Source organism: Setaria viridis, chromosome 2 (genome assembly GCF_005286985.2).
Source record: "Setaria viridis chromosome 2, Setaria_viridis_v4.0, whole genome shotgun sequence".
In the NCBI taxonomy this organism is placed as follows: domain Eukaryota; kingdom Viridiplantae; phylum Streptophyta; class Magnoliopsida; order Poales; family Poaceae; genus Setaria; species Setaria viridis.
In genome coordinates this window covers 20,504,642-20,524,322 of record NC_048264.2, presented here as the reverse complement: position 1 = coordinate 20,524,322, position 19,681 = coordinate 20,504,642, and the positions used below count along the sequence as shown (strand labels likewise).

Genomic DNA, 19,681 nt, shown 5'->3' with positions numbered 1-19,681 from the left:
GCAATATCAAAATAAAACATCTCGTTCAACTCTGAGATAAAAAAATTCCCACAACATGAACATTATATTTCATACAACATGAAACGTGTATAAACAATAGTAGCAACATCGATGCTTAACTATTGCAACGTAGATCAAACCATCCGATTTTTGTAAGATTCCGAACATCAGTTCTATAGAATTACCGTAATGTTTGTGGACTATGTGCACTTAACATAGTTCTTATAGTTTAAACCACCTTCGCACACTGGCTAGCCGTGGAAGCCGACAGGGTCATCCATCTTGTTGCACGCAGCATCGCAACCATGCTATTCAAACTGAAGGTCGACACCATCTTTATCTACTGAAACTCCAACTGCAGAACCTTCCTATTCAATTTTGGGAGCCTGAGCTGACATTCGATTTCAGAACCTTCCAATACATTTTTGCTCATGAGGTTTATACCGCTTGTGCATGCACATAAAAAGCTGATTAAAAAAACATGGAGCCATGGCATTGCCAGATGGCTTATTTATTTGCAGAAACTGCCCTGGCCCCCAGAATTGGAGGAAGCAGTACAAAAATCACCAGAACGATTGGTATAAAGAAGCATTAAACGAATTTACATCCAACCTTTTAACTAGAAGGCAAATGGAAGCTAGTTACATCAGCACTCTTGCCGCAGAGCTCTACTCCTACTGTACCCGCCCCACATCCTGATTGACTATTCCAAGAAAATGTTGGATCCCAACTTCACCCTGAGCATTGCCAAAAGGCTCCTTGGCCCGATCCATGTCATGTATAGCATCTGTGACCATCTCAATTGCCTTCAAAATCTGCAGGGAGGAACCAACAATTAATGCATGGAAACAACAGAATAAAGATTATCTTCAACTGTTTGTATCGACCAATGCAGGGCTCAATGAAATCTTTATTACTTCTGCTTCTCCATCAAAAATTACCCTAGCAAATGAGGAAAATTACCCCCCACACCCCACACCAAAGTGACCTTGGGTCCTTCACATAGGTGAGGCTGGGGGGTGTGGGGCAGGGCTTTTTTCCTAACAATGGATTGGCATGAAAATTCCCCAACATGTATGATAAAACTTTTCAAAAAAACATGTATGATAAAATCTAGATGCGGCAAAGAAATAATCACCCCCATACCTGTACATGGCAAGCAGAAAACCAATGACCCAGCACTCTTTTGGATCTTGAGGAACTAACTGATCAGCCAAAGCCAAAACCTTCACTAGCTTCATGAATGGCAAGAAGCAGGCGCTCTTCTAATTGCTCCTTTGAGGTATATTCCGGTAAGTCCAACTGGTTAAAGCTGCACATTCATTGTGCATTTAGAATAATTGCTAAAAAAGAACAGGTGACATCACAAAGAATTGCAAAAGTGAAAGGCAGTACATAAACATATTGATGTATTACCATGTATGAGCAGAAGGAAGACGGTCTGGAGCTCCATAAGCCTTGTGGATCTGAAATCTCTGGGGGCCGGAAATACCTTGTAGTGCTTTGAAACCTTCCAATGGTACCTGCAGAAACAAATTCCAGAAGGGCTACTGAAGTTCTGCCGCAATATGTTGTTCAAGAATACATATGAAACTTTCTATGTGAAACTACATTTCACTGTATTTCTACTTTCAAATGTGTCAATACAGAGTGAAGTGCCTTTTGACCTTTGATGTTCCAGTAACAAACTGCAGTAGTCTGGCCATGTCCTCCTTACTGAATGCTTTAACAACTTCCCAGAACCACTGGATGACAGGAGATGCAGCAGAAAATCCTATATATTCCGCATTAGCCTTCAAATCATCCACTGCAGGACAAACACAATAAGATCAAATCAAAAGGAAATAAATAAATAAGCAAAAGATGATGAATTACTGCTGACAGATGAAATCCACTCACGGTCAATTTCAGGAAGACCACTGATCAATAGTTCAAGTTCTTTATCATTAAATAGGGATATTAGGTCCCTTGGAACTAACTCTGTGAAGCCCTCAAGGAAAGCATTAATCTGAGGACGAATTGCTGTGGTCAGTATATGTTCAGCTACAAGGTCAACATATTCTTGTTTAGTTTCCTCAGTGACCCTGATGTTTCTTCCACCCGGTTTTAGCTCATAATCAGTAACCTGAATTAGAAAAAATATTAAACACAACTAAGACAATAGCCTTAGTCGAAAAAAACTAAGATAATAGCTGAGGCAAGTAGAAAAGGTCTCAGCTAAGCCATGATGTCTTCTCAATACCTCAGTCTTCTCATAGAGAATATGTTTTTCCTCGTCAGGATCCATGCTGAATGTCAAATCAGGAAGGTCACTTACATCATTCTGTTCAGAAAAGACATGATTTAGGAACTGTGCACATCCACACAAACTTAAAATATGAAATTTGTGGGTAATGAAACCAAACCTCCAGCATCCACTTCAAATTTTTGTAGTAATCAGGATCAATAGCCTCTATGTCATGATATGTTACTTTAGCACCCAGGATGTGTTTGTAAAATGAACGGGTAAAGTGGACGTCCAACAATTGACCATCAAACAATGCTTTAGCAACCTGTGCAAATAACTAGGTCTCAGAAGAGGGGTTACACAAAACAAATAATGCAGTATATACTATTGAGGACAGTGTCAAGAAAATACCACTCGACCAACAAACTTGAAATAAGAAAGGTGCTCCGTTTGATAAACAGAGTTAGGATTAGGCTGAAAAGTCGCATTGTTTCCAACAGTGGTGAAGAGAAGAGCTCCTTTGTCAAAGATAACTCTTGAGAGCAGCTGGTACCACTCCCTAGTTAGTCCTCCAGCATCTATACCCTCTTCTCCTTGAAATTGTACGGTCAAGCGACCTTTGAGGTCCTGGGTACGACGTAACCTCAACTGATTATATGAATCCTCCAAAACGTAAGCCCTGCGAACACTAATGCGTAGAGGAGCCGAAAGATGCTGATCATGTTGCTGTCGGATGCGCGACCGGAAGTAAGCACGCTTGTTGTCAAAATCTATCAGCCTTGGTACTTTCAACATCATAGAAAGTGATTTCTCAAGTAAGCTTGGGTTTTGTCGAATGAAAACATTGAGTAGCCGTCGATGTTTTTCTGCAACCTTTATAAAAGTAACATTGCAGATTCCACCAGTCTTCAGTGATGGTGACGATGAACTTCCAGCTAAATCTTTCACTTCAGGAGCAGTAACATTGTAATCTGATTGTGTAACTGGTTGATTTGTTTGAAGCTTCTCACATAGAACAAAAAATGATTCTATAAATGGCAACAAGCGCTGAGTGCCTGGAGGAAGTGGTGGGGAGACAGAGGATGAAGCACCAACTTCCAGAGTGTCCACCAATGGAGCAGGGGAAGTGAATGTTGAATTATGTACAAGTTTTGCCTCTGTTGCACTTATACAATCACTTAATTCTTGCCACAAAGGTTCAAGACCAACATTCAGATCCCACAAAATTGACTGCTCTTCCTGTCCCATATCTTGTTCATGTCTACTATCAATCACATCTGAAGTCAACGTAGATAAGACTTGCAGCACCCGCAAGATAGCAGCTCCAGCCATAGAACAAGTACTGAGCCCAAGCATTTGAGTGTTCTTCAGTGTTACAAGCTCATCTACTGCCGAAGAACTTAAACTCTGAGCAACACCAGCTAACTCAATGGAAAAGAATTTTCGATGCGATGCTGCAACACTAGCCAGTTTTTTCACCACCTCCGAGGCAAGAGAGTACACTTTATCTGGAAGACTGAATATTTCAACAAAAAAGAAACATGTAAGTAAATTTGTCTAAAGCCCTGAAAAAGGACAACAATTTTCAAATGTCAGAAGTCTGACATCAAATATCTTTTCTTGAGTATTTTTGGAGTAAAATGTATTCTAATATTAAAGCATATCAATTGGTTTCAATTTACTGCATATGGCCAAGTCTTCCTGCATAAATTCTGTAAAAGCTGTTGAAGGTGGCAAGACAACCAATTTCGCAAGAGAGGGAAAAGAAAACAATGTGTTCTTAAAGTAACATTCTACCAAAAATGGATCTTTTGAAGCTAAGAAACAAATACACGGAAGGAATTAATTTCCTATGGTGCTTGTTATTGTATCTTTAGTAATTCTATGTATTCTGATTACGCATTGGTCAGCCTCGGGTCCATCTTCATTCTGCCTAGTTGGTCCGCTTTCTCTCTACTGTACCTAGTAGAGTGTAGTAAGAAAAAATGGTATGTAAATCTTGTCCTAATCCCACTTCCCTCCCATACTCCATACTTTCCTACTCCTTGAAAATGAACAATCAAAGGCATCTGTTAGGGGTGTTTGGTTTGAGGAACCACCCCATTCTAGATGAGGTTGTGCATCATGAGTCCTCAAATTTGGTGGAATGAACCCATTCCTCATACTAGTACTAATTATTAGCTTGTAAGGAATGAGGTGGTAATGGATCAACTCATTCCAGTTTGCAAACCAAACAATAAAGTGAGAAAATGATGGACTATCTCATTCCTCAAACCAAACAGCCTATTAATGTTCAACAGGAAATACATGTGAACTCTAAAACTGATGCGTAAACCATCATTTGTGCATGTTATGTGATAATAAGATAAAAAGAATAAGAGTGCAAAGCAAAAAAAAAAAACTAACCCCTCAAGTGCCAGAATATTGCACAGATTATGCAATTCAGCATCAGGAAGCTGAGTAAGAATGGCATGCACATTAACATCCTGCCTAGCACATGACGCTGGCACCTCAACATCTTTGCTTTGGCTATTATCCTGAATATGACCTTGTTCCAGAGTAGATGGTTCCGCCTGAGTTTGAGATGGTGCCCCATCAACCAATTCAACATCTGAACTATTAGCAATCTGTGCAGAACGAGGTGGATAATCAATTTGGGACGCAGCATTGTTGACCACAACTTCAAGCAAGCACATCACCTGAGGACAAAATTAAAAGATACGATAAATATTTGAAGTGAATCAAGAGCTACCATACGCCAAAACTAGTGCTGAGAAATACCTGCTCAAGGTATACTCGACTGCGCAGAAATAAGGGTTTGTTTAGGAGCTTAAGAAACAATAGAATAGGTGTATAGCCCTGTGAAGATGGTTGCTTTGTGTCCAACGACGCACTTTCTTGAGATATCTCTTTACTCCGCTGTAACATCAAACAGTTTGAACTAGCTGAAGGATTGAAATGGACCAAAAGATCCGCAACAGATGGATGGTTAGAAGCAAGATATGTCAGGATTTCTAGAAGTCTCCGTGTCACAAGTGGAGGCAAACCTGAAAAGTAGTAGTGCCAGTAAAAAGTGCTAAATAACACTGTTGAACAAGATAATGAGCAAAAAAGGAAGCAATATAAAAGAAGTCTTAGGAGAGCCAAAGATTATCCAAGAAATGAAAAATAAAAAGACAAACAACAGAGAGATTGTATTACCATTTGCAGAGTAAGGTTGTGTGTAAACAATGTTCCACTGACATCCATGTAATCTATACGTAGCCATGCAATTAGATATGCTAAGCCCCTCAGATTCAGGTTTAATCATGTTGAGCAGATGGCCAACCAAGGTAACACGTGTGACACTGTGTGCACATAGATTGAACATAAGCCTTTGAAGAAGGCCTTTGCTGAGTGGCTGCAAAAATGTGGAATAGTTAAGCAGTAGCTGAAAATGTAATAAGCTAACAGAAAAGTGGACAAAAACCTATAATAAATAAAGAGGAGACAATTGTGTGTATAGTAACTTTTTCAACCCATCTTTATTGATGTATTATCTGCAAAGTCATCATTTTCTCATTCTAGTGCATAATCCATGTAATTATTATTGATTTCCTATAGCCTAGAAGGAATTAAAATATCATATTTCAGAGGTTGGTGGGTAACATTGTGACCCCAGTCCTGCCTGGATGGTTCACACATAACGGAAAATATGCAAGGCTTCCAATAATATGCTACTACCCATAGATGGCACATGAATATAGGTGTCTGCAGGGGTTTATAACAGGTTTCCACTGTGCAAGGCTCTTATCATTTCATTTAACATTTTGGGAACTTGTGGCAAGCTTACAAGGACAGGTTTACACTATGCAACTATACATTTATACATGCAATATTACATCATACTACCAAGAATGGAGCACATGTGGCAACGGCTAAAAAGAAAGTTGCAAGTTCAGTTGAAGAAAACATAATACAATTATTGAGAAATTGTGCACAATTTGGACATTACCGGAGCAAGCTGCAGAAGGCGAATAAGTGCACGTAGAGCATCTGAGTCCAGAAGCGGGGTCCCTTCCACATCTTTACCCTTTGAACTGCCTGGTGTAGCAGAAATAACCCTTCTACCCATAGTAACACCAACAGCCCTATCTATAACTGTCTGATTGTCAGCTGGCAACCTCCTCCCTCCAAGCCTGTAGCTTCCACCAAAGAGGCTTCCTCTAGCACGATAGCGACTCAGTTCTCTGTCCCGTAGCATTTGAGCTTCAGCAAGTAACGCTGAAGGAAGGGCAGACAGAACTGCTTCTGACGAGGTTAAAAGCACCTGTGGTAAAAACAGGTCAGTATACTGAACTGTTATATAAATTAAGCTGTACCTCTTCACGCAAACAAGGAGGGAAAGTAGTAATGATTGAAGCACTACCTCTTCACGTAGATCAGGAGGAAAAGTTGCTATAATTGAAGCATTATCCATATCTACTGGCTGACCAACTGGTTGAGAGTGAGCAATCCTCTGTGCTCGCTGCTGGGCTAGAACTTCAGCTTGAATGTCTGGTGGAAGAGCAGCCAAAAACTCTGGATCTATTTCTTCTGCAGCTGGTGGAGTATAGGAAGCAGCTGGGGCAGAACGGTTCTGCTGAGAAGCAAGGACCTCCGCACGAAGATCCTCAGGCAATGCTTCAAGAAATGTGGGATCGATTTCATTAGCACTAGAGGCCTCATTGTTAGCATTTGGTTGCTCTGTCTGAGGCTCTTGATGAGCTTCTTCATGTCTCCTAGAAGACAAGCCATTGCCATCAGAACCAGGAGCTGAGTTTCCAACTTCATTATCAGCAATATCAACACTGTTCATGTCAACATCCGCATTCAATGCAGCAGAATCTACATGAGCATCACTCAGCTCAGGAGCAGCACTTGCAGAAGTGACAAGTGCATGGCAGCTTGACTCCAGATCAGATGGGGCTTCCCTAGGATCATTACTCAACTGAGCTTGTTGAGGTGCTTCAATCTCATTGTGCATAATATGATCACAACTTTGATTACCAGACAAGGAATCTCTTTCAGGACAATCACCAAGTTGTGTATCAGCAATAGACAACATTTCATCACTCTGAGGTATAGGATCATCAGCTGCTGTTTGCTGTACCGCTTCCTCAACACGATTATCATGAACAGAACCAACCGACTGTTGATTTACCTGCACATTTGTAGGACAGAGACCATCAGCAGGAGCAGGTTCTTGATTAACAGTATGAACTTGCTGATGACCACCAACAGGTTGAGCAAGAGAATTGGTTGCTATAGTTCCTGTATCTGGTGATTGTAAGTGTGCATTCACATCATTGCCATTCTGTTCAGGCTGCACCAGAGGAGTATTATTTGAATTACTAACCGCAGTTAACTGCGACACAAATTGATCCTCCACTGCCTGAGCAACAGCAGCTGCATGATTACCTGCCTGTGGTTGACCATCATCAGTCCATGGATTATCACCAGGGCCCCGCCTAATTCGGAGGGAATCCCCACCAAGTGAGAAATCTATCAAAGGTGGGGGAGCAGTACTTACAACACGCTCACCAAACACTGGGGGAGCAGTTTCTGGCGGAAACCCAGCATCTAACATGTACAAGGGGATGTCTGAATTCCCAAAAGATAGTGTGTGAAAATCTCTTGATGAGGTGGTGCCGCCAGAGGGCCACGCTGAACCAGTTCCCTCCCTAGACTGAGCTGGCCTGACGAGCAGTGGATGAAGAAAAGCATTTCCATCAGACCTTGGTCGATCAAGAAGTGACCTACTTCCACTTTGGCGGCGACGCTCAAGACCGAACGAACGATGCAGATTAAATGAATCCTCCGTTCCCACACCATGAAATGACTCAGAAGATATATCAATAAAACCACTTGAGTCTGCACGACCCCTGGAAAATCTCAGATGATGATCCATTCCAGTTAAGCTCTCCCTCCATCTCACTTCTATAACACGGTTCTCAAGAAAGTCGTCATCTTCTTCATCCATCAGATCATCATTGTATTCCTCACCAATTGCATTGTTCTCCTGGTCCTCAATATCTGTGTCAGCTATGGACATCAAACCAGCTCCCTCATCTGCTATTTCCTCATCATCCTCATCCTCGTCTTCATCCTCCCCTTCCTCCCCAATATCCTCATCTTCCTCACCCATTTCGTCATCAGCTTGATGTTGCACTGGGAAAGGCAAACCAACGTCAGTACTAGTAGCCATTACATTACCTTCAATTGTTTCGTCTCGCATGAACTCCACACCATGCATTGGAGGATTACCGCTAGAGTTATTGTCCACTAGATCAACTCCCATTTCTTGTTCAGAAGGTTGGACATGATTCTCATTATTGTCCCTATCAACATGAGACAGTTCTTGCGCTTGTTGACTTGTAGATTGGATGGTGTCATCAGTATGATGATGTCTGTTATCCGTGCTTTGCTCATGGATTACAGTGTCATCAGCTTCATGTGTTTGTTCATGTGACCCTGGTAATCTGTTCTTGGTATATCGATCTGACTTGAGAACTTGATCACTAGCATAAGCAGTCCTGGTGAGGCTATCCAAAGCCTTCAATATCAAGTTGACAACCTTTGTAGCATCTGGGTGATCCAGGTCAATTACTTTCAGAAAACCAGAAAGAGATTGTACCATTCCACCATCTACCATAGGTTTTGCAATATCAGGCGAGCAACCAAGAACAGGCAAGTTGCTCTGACTATTCCGCGACAATATTGAATTTACCAGCTCAGAGAAAGCCAAAACTTTTCTGTCAGGTATCAAAGATCCTCTGGAGGTACTGCTTGCTGAATCAATGAAATAGTTAAATGCCTTCACAATTTCAGAAATAACCCTTCTACGACCTTCAGCAGATCGGCAGCATAAAGCTACCAAGAAACAGGAAGCCCTCTCAGACAACTTCCCTGTCCAATCATCTGAGACATCAGCAGTTTTAACCGAAGTTAGTGGAAGTAGCAGATAGAATATATGATGCAGTAGACCACTGTGTCCAGCACCTTGATCGCAACTTCGTGACTGTGATATCTCTGTATCCCGTCTCAGAATTATCCCTACTGCATGCACATACATGAGGAGTATCTCACTCATCAACTTAAGCACAAATGCCAACTTTGACAGTAAGGCAGATCTCTCAGAGAGAGCATCACCCTCAAGCTCTTGGCCATCATCAACTTTGGATTTTCCCTTAGTGTTTGGTTCGTCAACATCAATTGGAGTCAACAGGGAGTAACCATCAAACCCCTGTTCTTTGCTTGCAGATGGATAGCTCATAATGATCTCGAGAAGCTGATCGATCACTTGCGAAAGACTAGCAGGAACCTTTTTGTGGCTCCGTGACCATCTGTTCGGTGTATCAACTGACTTAATATCAGCTGTCACCCGAACAGGCTCATTGCATGGCACACCACTTTCTATTGAAGGAACTTTCTGTTTCTCCCTGTCTCTTTCCTTATCCTTCAACAAGACTACATTCATTCTCCCTCCTGAAGAATCTAACTGGCAGACTGAAGTTACGGCCCTCATGAAGATCACAGGATCCCTAGATATCAGCGGTGCCATATTTGTCAGAAATGAGCGTGGAGTACGACTGCCACGGTTGCTTAATGACTGTCGTATCTCCAATTCCATGGCACTCTGCAAGGTCTGAGGATCCTCAATGAGGTGGCGCACAATGGCAGATGCTAAGGTCTCAAATCCTGGAAAGATGCAAGCACTTGGGAGATTTAAAAGAGATGATAGGCCACCATTTTCAAAAAATTGAGCAGCAAGAGCATGTGTCTTTGTCAAGCGGGCACTGAGCTGAAGAACAGCTTGCATAACTGTTGCTGGCACACGTTTCTTGATGAATTCACAGCAGAAAACCAGTGCCTTTTGGCTCTCCTGATCGGTCAAATAGCCAGTAGATTTCCCCAAAATCTTTTCAAACACATTAGCACTTGCATCGTCTGCTGAATCCATAGTTTCAGTTTTCTCTTCATCAGGTGGTGCTGGATTTGCCTTGCTGTCAGCACTGGATATGTCAGAAGTTGACTTGGATGCACCATCTGTTGTTTCCGTATTAAGCTTTGGATTAAATTGTAGCATGTTATCCAATATGAGCAACAGAGCACTGATAGAATTCCAAGTCTTATCTGTGTGGTCTGTCCTTGATTTAAGATTTTCTAACATGTTAAGAACGTGAGGGGTGACACCATTTTCAGCACCAATTTCACGTATGCCACTGTCTTCACTCAGAAGCAAAGCCAACAAATGGGCAACGGAATACAAAGCACCTGCATCAGTGATGGTATCTGACGAAAAACGTCTTAGTTGCTCAAAAAGATACAGGACTACCCGCTGTCGGTATTCCCCCTTATTACGGTTGCATAGTGTCACTAGAAGGTCAGTCAATGGGAAAGCCATGGCGGAATCACTAGAGCAGAAAAGCTTTGTCGATACAGTGAGAATGTCATCCAAAGGGAGCACAAATACACCTTTTTCTTCAGCAGTAGCTGTATCATTCTTATTGCTTCCATCCTCCTTGGGTGTTTCAATGGAGTTTCCAAGTGACAAAGCTAGTGCCTGTGCAAGCTGCACATCTTCTTGAACAAATTCTTCTGGATGGCTGAACAACCAATCAGTTGCCATCTCCACGCTGTTAGTTCTGACGCTTCTCAGAGCTTCTTCTGCCCTAGCTCTTGAAAATCCCATTTCAACAATCGTAGCAATAGCTGACTCATCAAGAGGGGGGCTAGTAACACGCTGGTTGGCAACCCCGGCAATATTGCGGCTTTGCTTCAGATCTCCAACAGCAGAGCATATATTGTTCATAATTGAGACCAAGGAGGTAACAAGAGTTGGGCTGCACTCAGGAAATATTTTATGATTCCAAACAGGAAGGACTGCGTCTAGAATTTGAGATTGAAGCATACGAACAAATGATTCTGGCTCTGAAGGCACGGGGAATAGATTAATTGACAGCTCAGTAACAATAGGCTGGACAAGAAGCTGATTATGAGAAGAGGATGGAGACAATAAGAATGTAGAGTTCACATAATATTCTAGCAATTTACAATAACTCTGCAACGTATCCAGAAGCCAGGTATTGTGAGACACCTTCTCATTAATAGAGGAACCTTGATCTGTGCCAGCAGGAGCAGAGAAAGGAAGCGTCCATAGAAGCTGACTGGTGGCTTCAAAGGTAGTTAGAACTTCCTTGAACGTTCCATTCACATAGAAACTATTAACAAGTGCAGAATTGCATGAGCGACGCCTGCTGTCGAATGTAAGCACAGCCATGTCTTCCACAACCTTTCCAAGGTATCGACATTTGACAGATAACGACATCTCAAAGCCAGCGGTAGAATGTCCAGAGTAACCAAGAGCGCTAAGGAAAAGTTGTGCAAGTGCAGTCACAAGACTTCTTGAAGCTGGGCTAAGATTAGAGTCAGCTCGACGACGAGCTGGTAATCCTTTGACAAGGGTAGAGAGGAAGGAACGCATGGTGTAGCCAAGCTTTGTCAGAAGTTCAGAAACAACAACTTCAGGACTTTTCTTTGAAGCATCATGACTCCTAGAGATCTCTGCTGGAGAAAAAGGGCCATCCAAATCAGTATGTGTTGCATCCAATACTCCACTTAGGCGCCCACGTATCCTTGATAGTGAGTGCCGACCATGGCGGTGCATGTTGGCAGCAGATCGGACTGCTGATACAAAATCTTGCTCCATGCTCCAGGGTGATAAAGAGGCTCTTGCTGAAACAGAATTCATATATCTTGCTACTGGTGCTGCACTTGTGTCATCATCACTATCCCTTTCAGATGCATTAGAAATTGAAGCATCTCCAGCTACATCATCTTGATCTGACTCTTGCTTATCCACCTTGGCATCACTGAGTAAAGAGATCTGCCATGTGACTTCAGTATAAACCTTCCCCAATTCCTTCAATATCTCAGCATCTGCAAAAGCCAGTTCTGAAATCATAATGGTTGTTCCCTTTAGAAGAAAATTGGCAAGAGATAAAAGCCCTTCAAGAGTAGAAAGTGATTTCATGAGAGCTGATTGCTTCACAAGTTCACTATCAACCAGCTTAGTTCCAGAGATCAAACCCAACAGTTCATTTGTCAATTTAAGGTGGTCTCGAAAAAATGAGCACACTGCTCTTGCCAGAGAAACAGAATGCTGAGGTGAGAAGTTTTTAAATGCAACAGAAATACTCTGACCAATTGAAACAGATACAGGTAATACTGGCAACTTAAACAGTTGAAGAACAGCTTCAATTCCTTTTTTCTCAATGAATAGCCTGCATGTGTCAGTATTTTGCAGAACAGTTTCAAGGAGACGAGCAACATTGCATATGCATTCAGGAAGAAATAACTCAATGGAAGATGATGTCGTAGCATCTAGAGGAGCCTCAACCATTTTGCCTGAGCATCCCACCTCAGAAGGTACACCCTCACTCTGTGTTGTAGCTCCCTCCACATCAGCATCCATGGGAACAGCTGCAGAGGAATTATCACATTCCGCACAGGAATTAGAGTCTCCACCACACCCAATTTTTGAAACAGTGTTCAAGATTTCAATAAACATGTCAACTCCAGAGGAACGTAATGATGATGCATGGCGCATTAATTCATCGAGTCCACTTGATAAGGCCCCTGTTGTGTCCCCATTAAGAGCCTTCAAATATAATCTGGAGGTAAAGATTTTCACAAAGCATCTTAAAGCATTGCAGTCCTTTACTAATTGAAGACCACTATTATTCAAACATAATGCATCCAAACACTGTGGTATACATGAGACTGCATCAGAGTTGTAAAGTACACCGTCCAGTATAGCATCAAGAAATGCTTGTGGCAAACCAGCTGCATCAAGAACAGAATAGCATGTTGGGTCTTTATGTATGAGATCACTCATAACATTTGCAGCAAGTGAGAAAACACCACCACCAAAGTCCTTGCCTCTCCTAAAAATTGTACATAAACATGGAGGCAATACATTCTCTTCAGAACCATCAACACGAGCAGAGCTACCAGGAACATATGTTGCCAGAGATATTGTACGTAGTAAAACTTTCATTAAGTTCTTCCTATTATACAAAACCAAGGCTTCAGAACATGAGGGCTGCATATCTGGCACCAGTGGACAACTTTCAACCTCTTTTCCTTTATTGATTGACTGAGACTCTTCATTTTTTTTCGAACCAATCTCAACTTGTGATACTTCTATCTTAAGGCGTGCAATAGTGTCATCTAGTCCACCTAGATCCCTGAACAATGCTGAAGAGGGATTGTGATAATCCAGGAAGCTCTCAATGACATGCACTGCCGTACTAACAAGGTGTAAATGCTGTGTGTTTGTATCTTTGAGAAGAGGCAAAATGGTGGGTATAAAACCTGCTTCTTGAAGAGCTAGAGAACCTGGGGTTGATGATACCAACATAGAAACAAGAGAAAGAAGAGCTTCAGCAAATATTATGGACCATTTCATAGAACCACTGATGATAGAATCAACTGCCTTCTGCATGAGACTAGGAAGAATACTACGATGACCACCTGAAGTTACCGAGGACAATACAGTAGGCTGGTGAGATCGATCTTGGGACAGTGCAACCAATGAAAGGATTCCCAATATCCTAATTTTTTCTGGTATCTCATCCTCGTAGCTAAGCAATGATAATAGCTCATCAATGAATTCTGGTTCATTATTCAAAAATGATGATAAACCTTCAGTATCATGGCCTGCTTGCACAAGAACAATAAAGGCATATAGGCGGATACAGATATATTGGCGTCGACATGTCAAAGTGTCAAATGCCCTTGCAAATCTCAATCTTGTAAGAAGAGGGAACCTTAAAGCTTGCGGCACACTGTAATCCTTGACCAACTTGTCCAATATTTCAAGGTCTGTCTCCTTGCAGGTATTGACATTCGGTAAATGAATTACTTCCAACCTGTTCCCCTTATCTACAGACTGGGATTTCTCTGATTTATCAGCACCACGATAGAACTCAAAATGGAGAGTGGAGCCAACTTCAGTGGAAACTGGATCCGATACAATCGGCAAAGAACATGCTATTAATCCAAGGCCGCCTTCTTTTCCACCCCAACCTTGAGAGAAGGCAAATAACTTTGAAGTCAGAGATGTGCTGCGTATCGAGCTTTTCCCAACTGACTTGTTTACAAATGCCATTAATGTCTGCAAGCTCGCTTCAACAATATCCGCATCTGTAGATGCTAGAAGAGCAGACAGATGCTGCTGTAAACATTGAGGACAAGAAAAAAAATACATACATTAGCACTATACTAATGAGATGAAGGAAACTTTGCACTATAGAAAAATAAATACAAATGGAAAAAAGAGAATAGGACCTCCTGATAAACAGGTGCAAGAAAGTGCTGACCTCAAAAAAACTATAGAAGTGTCTATTTGTGCAATTTTCCAATATTATTCTTGACACTCGAAGAATTTGAAGGACTGCTTCCCTAGGAAATGGGGGATCCACATCAAGAAAATTATCTTCGAGCAGCAAATCTTTCCTTGATTTGATATAACTCTCAAAGAAAGAATCAAAGTGATTGAAAAGGTCCACCCAGTGATGAAAATCCCCCTGCACCATTTTGATAGCAAGAGATTAGAATTCATAACATCATCGCAGATATGTTATAGAGGAAGAAAGGTCTACACTGTGCAAACCTTGTCAAATTCCCATGCAAAATCCTTCAGAGGCAGTTCTACATTGTCAAGAGGAACTGCGGTAACACTGTCGATGAAAGATTTTATATTTGGAGGCTGCAAATAAAAAAAGTTCATTGGTTCCATTGGTGAAAGGTATGAGATTTGAAAAGGGATCCACAAATTCAAGCTAGTTTAACAGTCAATATAAAGCACTAAACAAAAAGCAACTAACTTGTGCACACAACTGTTTATGAAATATTATGTCCAGCTTAACTTACTTTAGCAGATGAGCTGAAAACAAAATTCATTCTCCCATCAGATTTGGTAACCCAAATCTTGACGTGTCATTGGAAAGAAGTTGGGACTTGTACTGCTTAACTTTCTTTAGCAGAAGAGTTCGAAAACAAAATTTATTATCCCAACAGATTTAGTAACTCAAATCTTGATGCGTCATTGGAAAGAAGTTGGCACTTGAATTTTAAAATTTTGGAATATCAAGTGGCAAGCAAAGCCATGTCAAAGCTAGCAAATTCTAGGACTCCACATCATGACCCGTCAGGATTCTCCTAATAAAGTACGGATGGAACACTGCACAAATACATCTTATACTTTTGACATAAACACACCAAAAGAATCTTTGCCTCTAAACATTGCTCAAAGCCGTTGACCTTGACCATAACAAATAGCAATTACAGATTATTTATTATTAAACTGAATGCCCTTGTTTAATCTGAAATGCAGTCCGTTCAAAGATCTAAGCAATGTAGTGCAAAGCATATAAATTTGTTTCGATCTTTCTTAAGTCCTTGAGTTCAACTATCATAGTCATATCAATCATCAAATTCATCTCTTCACACAACTAGAGAACAAAACTTCAGACTACACCCACCTTCACCTGACCTTAACAAATGGGGGTGGGGGGGGGGGGGGGGGGGGGGGGTTATTCAGGAAAAAGGAAAAGAACTAGAACAAATCCAGATTTAACTACTGCACATACAGGTTTGGCCAACTGCGGATCTAAGACAAGCGTTACAAGCAAAGAACCCCCACCAAGACTGCATCAAACAGTATGATAGTCAGAAAAACACAGCCTTCCTGATGAGCATGGAACTACAAAGCATCTATCTTGAGGTCAAAAGCTTCTTTTTTGTAACCATAAACTACCGTTGCAAGGATTGCAGACACTGAACACTGCACAAGCCATGATGCCAGCCTAGTGATTCCCAAAACCGAAAGGTACCCTGGGCATGCGGCATCCTAAACCCCCCAAAACCTTCTCCCGCCGGAACAGGAATCGCCACCATGGGCTGTACCCCGCACGGGTAAAAACCCCGGGGCAATACCCTAATCCGTTCGCAATCGCAGGCCGCCGCGATCAGGGCGATCGGCACATAGATCGCGGCGATCGAGTGGGAATAGGGTAACAGATTGGGGCGAGGCGGCGTACCACTTCCACCGCGCGTCGCCGCTTGAGCTTCATACCGCAATTCGCATCGCCGGGGGGGGGGGGGGGGGTGAAGGAGGGGGGTGGCGGCAAGGCCCTCCGCCACCTCGTCCGCCGACTCAGCCGCAGGGGGGCAACCCGCTGCGCTGTCCGCCTCCGCCTGGGGGCGCTACGCCGTCCCCTCCGGCAGCCGCCGCCGAGGCGCCGCGCGGTTAGGGTTTTGGGGGGGCGCTGGGGCGATCGCTGGGGAGAGAAGGAGAGGAATCGTATCGGGGAGGGGGATGCGCGTGTCGTTCTGAAGGAGCGAGAGAGGGGGCAGGGGAGGGGAGGCGAGGTAAAGGAGACGAGCGCTGCTACGCGTACGGCGACGGCGGTTATGTGACTGTGATGATGATGATGCCTAGGCCCACGCTACCACGGTGCACGGTGAAGACCATAGTGCTTTTTAACACAAACCAGGTGAAGATCATAGTTAGGGGGTGTTTGATAGCAGGTGCTACTGTCACATCGGATGTTTGAACACTAATTAAGAGTATTAAACATAGTTTAATTACAAAACTAATTGCACAATCCCTAGGCTAAATCGCGAGACGAATCTATTAAGCCTAATTAATCCATCATTAGCGAATGGTTACTGTAATTAGCACCACATTGTCAAATCATGGACTAATTAGGCTTAATAGATTCGTCTCGCGATTTAGCCTAGAGGTTGTGCAATTAGTTTTGTAATTAGACTATGTTTAATACTCCTAATTAGTGTCCAAACATCCGATGTGACAGGTGCTAAAATTTAGCACATGCCTCCCAAACACCCCCTTAGTGTTGCCGGTTGCGCTTGAAAAATCCTTGACTATGCGACCATCATTCTTTTTTTCTAAATTCACAATGCGTGAATTATGATTTTCATATATGTGGCGGAACCGCCCAACTTAAGCTGGTTTAAGTGCGCCTAATCGCTATCGGACAGCAATTATCCGAAACGCACCTAAAATAGCATAAGTCCGGTAGTCCGTCGAGTGTCCCTAGGACTCCTCGAAAGATCCACGACGTGTCTCATAGCCATATATCAGGATAGTATCCGCGATGGGATAACATCAACAAACATTACATTTTTACATACATATAGAAGGTACGAGTTATTACAGAACATAGATTGAAGCAAACTTAGCAGTGCAGTGTTAGACGGAGTTCTAAGATTTAAACATAAACAGTTCAGGAGAAGATGAGCATTTAAAACTTCTTCTTTAAGGGTATTGTGAGACTCATGACAATACCCTAGGGCTTCGGGGCTTCCTCCTCTGTAGACTCCTGCGGAGCTTCTGAAAGATAGCCACAAGGGATAACCCTGAGTACGGGATACTCAGCAAGTCTTACCCGACTAACCAATATAATAGCTTTCTTGGGATGTATATGATAGCTTTTTGGTGTACTTGGCTGATGCAACTTTTGTCGAAAAAGCTTACGATAAGTGATGCCTTAGTTTTATCTTTTATTTGGGTTAAGTCATTACCTAACCCTTCTAAATGATAAACAAAAAGTAAAAGCAATCATAAATGTTAAGTCATACATCGAATATTAACAGAAACTATACATTGCATGAATTTATACTACGATGCTCAACGGTGATCAAGTGCATTCATAACCGAGAATTGCGGTGATCTGGATCCATTTACATCCTGCAGGAGAGTACCCTGACCACCAGCTTTATACGACTGTCCAGGTCGTACATAACAACCTCTCGATTAGCAAAATCAATGATTAGGAATACGACTACCCGGACCCAGGGATGCACCCCCACATGGGACCCCACGTCTGGCCCGATCTTCATGTGAGTTTCAGGCTACACCCCTGCCAATCTCCAGCACGTCAAGCGCGGGTACGAAGTATTCCCGATCATAGAGTTTACTAACCTACTGGGCTTTACTGGTCCCATACCCAGTAAGTGATCAAATGCTTATCACTTGATCAAAGGTTAAGACAACGAATCGGGCCTTAACCAATTAATCTAGCAGACAGAACTACATCTCTAGCTTCTGTCCGCTTTTCTATCTCCAAGTTATCTTTCATAAGCAACATGTAGGACTCAAAAGTTTTCCTTAAGGTTGGTAAACCGAGTATGTAAGCAAGTAAGCAATTCTAGACTTGGGTATCTTCTAAGGTTTGAACAAGTGGCAAAGATGTCCTTAAAACAAGGCATGATCATGCACAAGAATAGGTTTCAAGCAACTCCTAGACTTAGTGCATACATAAAGCAATTAACCGATAATTGGACACATGAAATAACGACTCCAAAATAGATAGGTATAAATGCACCGGGGCTTGCCTTGTTCGCTTAAAAAGTTAGTATTCTCTGACGGGTTGGCTTCACAGGGGACTAATTCAAAAACTTCTTCGAACTCCGAAGGTCCTTCTGAAAATTCCAAATATTCTCCTTCTGGTGCTTCGGGATCTATAGCATAACACATGCAGGGGTTAGGAATGCAAAATTTGAATAAAAGACTATACAACTTTCCTTCATGATAAGGTTGCAAGCCAACAAGGACTATACAATTTATCATGATAAAGTTGCAAGCTAACACACAAAAACCCAAAAGATTAACCCACAATTTTTATTTTCCTATTTAACCCTACCTAAGGCTTTTTCTTTTGTCTTTAGAAAAAGTTATAATTAATTTCTAACTTGAAAACCTAATTTCCTATGAGTTAAGAATAATTTGTGATTAAGAAAATGTTATTTCATATTTTATACATTTTATAAATATTAAGTATTTATTTAATTACCTTAAAAGGAAGGCATTAAATAACTACTCGAATTTTTATTATTTTCCTAGGGTGTAAAAATTTTAATGCATAAAGAAAAATAAAACAAGTCTAACAAAATTGGTTTCACTAATTTTGGACACTCCTAGAAATTTCTGTGATTTAAACGGTGTAATTTGGATTTAAACTAATTACTTTCTAAAGGAAATCTAATTTTTCCCGAAAAACGCCCTGGAAAACTTTTCTTACGCAGCCTGACTCTACCCCCTCTCATGCGCACTGGGCCCCACGGCGCGGACCCACCTATCCCTATTCCTTTCTACCCGCCGGCCTTATTCTCCCCCTGACGGGCCCTGTGGGCCGTTTTCTTTTTCCTCGGCCTGCCACCGGCCCAACGGCCCTCTTCCTTTTTTTCCTCTTTCTTTCACGGGCGCGGCCTGCTTCCCACTGGGCCTTCGGCCTTTTTCAACCACGACCGACTGCCCCGGCTTTCTTGGGCCTCCGACGCACCAGCCCAACAACCGCCCGCGCCCCAGCCTCCTTCTCCTCTCCTCCTTTCTCTCTGCCGCGC

At 42.2% G+C, this 19,681-nt stretch overlaps 1 protein-coding gene across 4 annotated transcripts; it reads right to left on the bottom strand.

The window, feature by feature from the left end:
• Positions 1-471: 471 nt before the first annotated feature.
• On the bottom strand, positions 472-16,631 carry LOC117845479 (E3 ubiquitin-protein ligase UPL1). Of its 4 annotated transcripts, none has more exons than XM_034726529.2 (17): positions 16,354-16,631; positions 14,925-15,020; positions 14,632-14,838; positions 7,779-14,486; positions 6,636-7,670; positions 6,222-6,536; positions 5,429-5,627; positions 5,009-5,274; positions 4,634-4,926; positions 2,639-3,743; positions 2,406-2,552; positions 2,243-2,323; positions 1,900-2,125; positions 1,668-1,807; positions 1,417-1,523; positions 1,147-1,312; positions 472-815 (listed from the first exon to the last, which is right to left on the bottom strand). In XM_034726529.2, the coding sequence occupies exons 1-16, from the start codon at positions 16,384-16,386 to the stop codon at positions 1,210-1,212; spliced, it is 11,061 nt and encodes a 3,686-aa protein (XP_034582420.1). In that variant the 5' UTR covers positions 16,387-16,631; the 3' UTR covers positions 472-815; positions 1,147-1,209. The 4 variants fall into 4 exon arrangements, with proteins under 4 accessions (XP_034582420.1, XP_034582419.1, XP_034582417.1 ...); XM_034726528.2 differs by having other exon boundaries at positions 6,636-8,416; positions 8,513-14,486; XM_034726526.2 differs by having other exon boundaries at positions 6,636-14,486.
• Positions 16,632-19,681: the final 3,050 nt, after the last annotated feature.

What these genes read in the sequence shown, in the direction of transcription:
- LOC117845479 (XM_034726526.2), bottom strand. Translation starts at nt 16,386, where the DNA reads ATGAAGCTCAAGCGGCGACGCGCGGTGGAAGTG. An exon ending in AATATTCTGGCACTTGAGGG is followed by an intron (nt 3,744 to 4,633) that starts GTTAGTTTTTTT and finishes TGAAATATTCAG; the next exon opens with TCTTCCAGATAAAGTGTACT. An exon ending in ATTTGAAGTGGATGCTGGAG is followed by an intron (nt 2,324 to 2,405) that starts GTTTGGTTTCAT and finishes TTTTCTGAACAG; the next exon opens with AATGATGTAAGTGACCTTCC.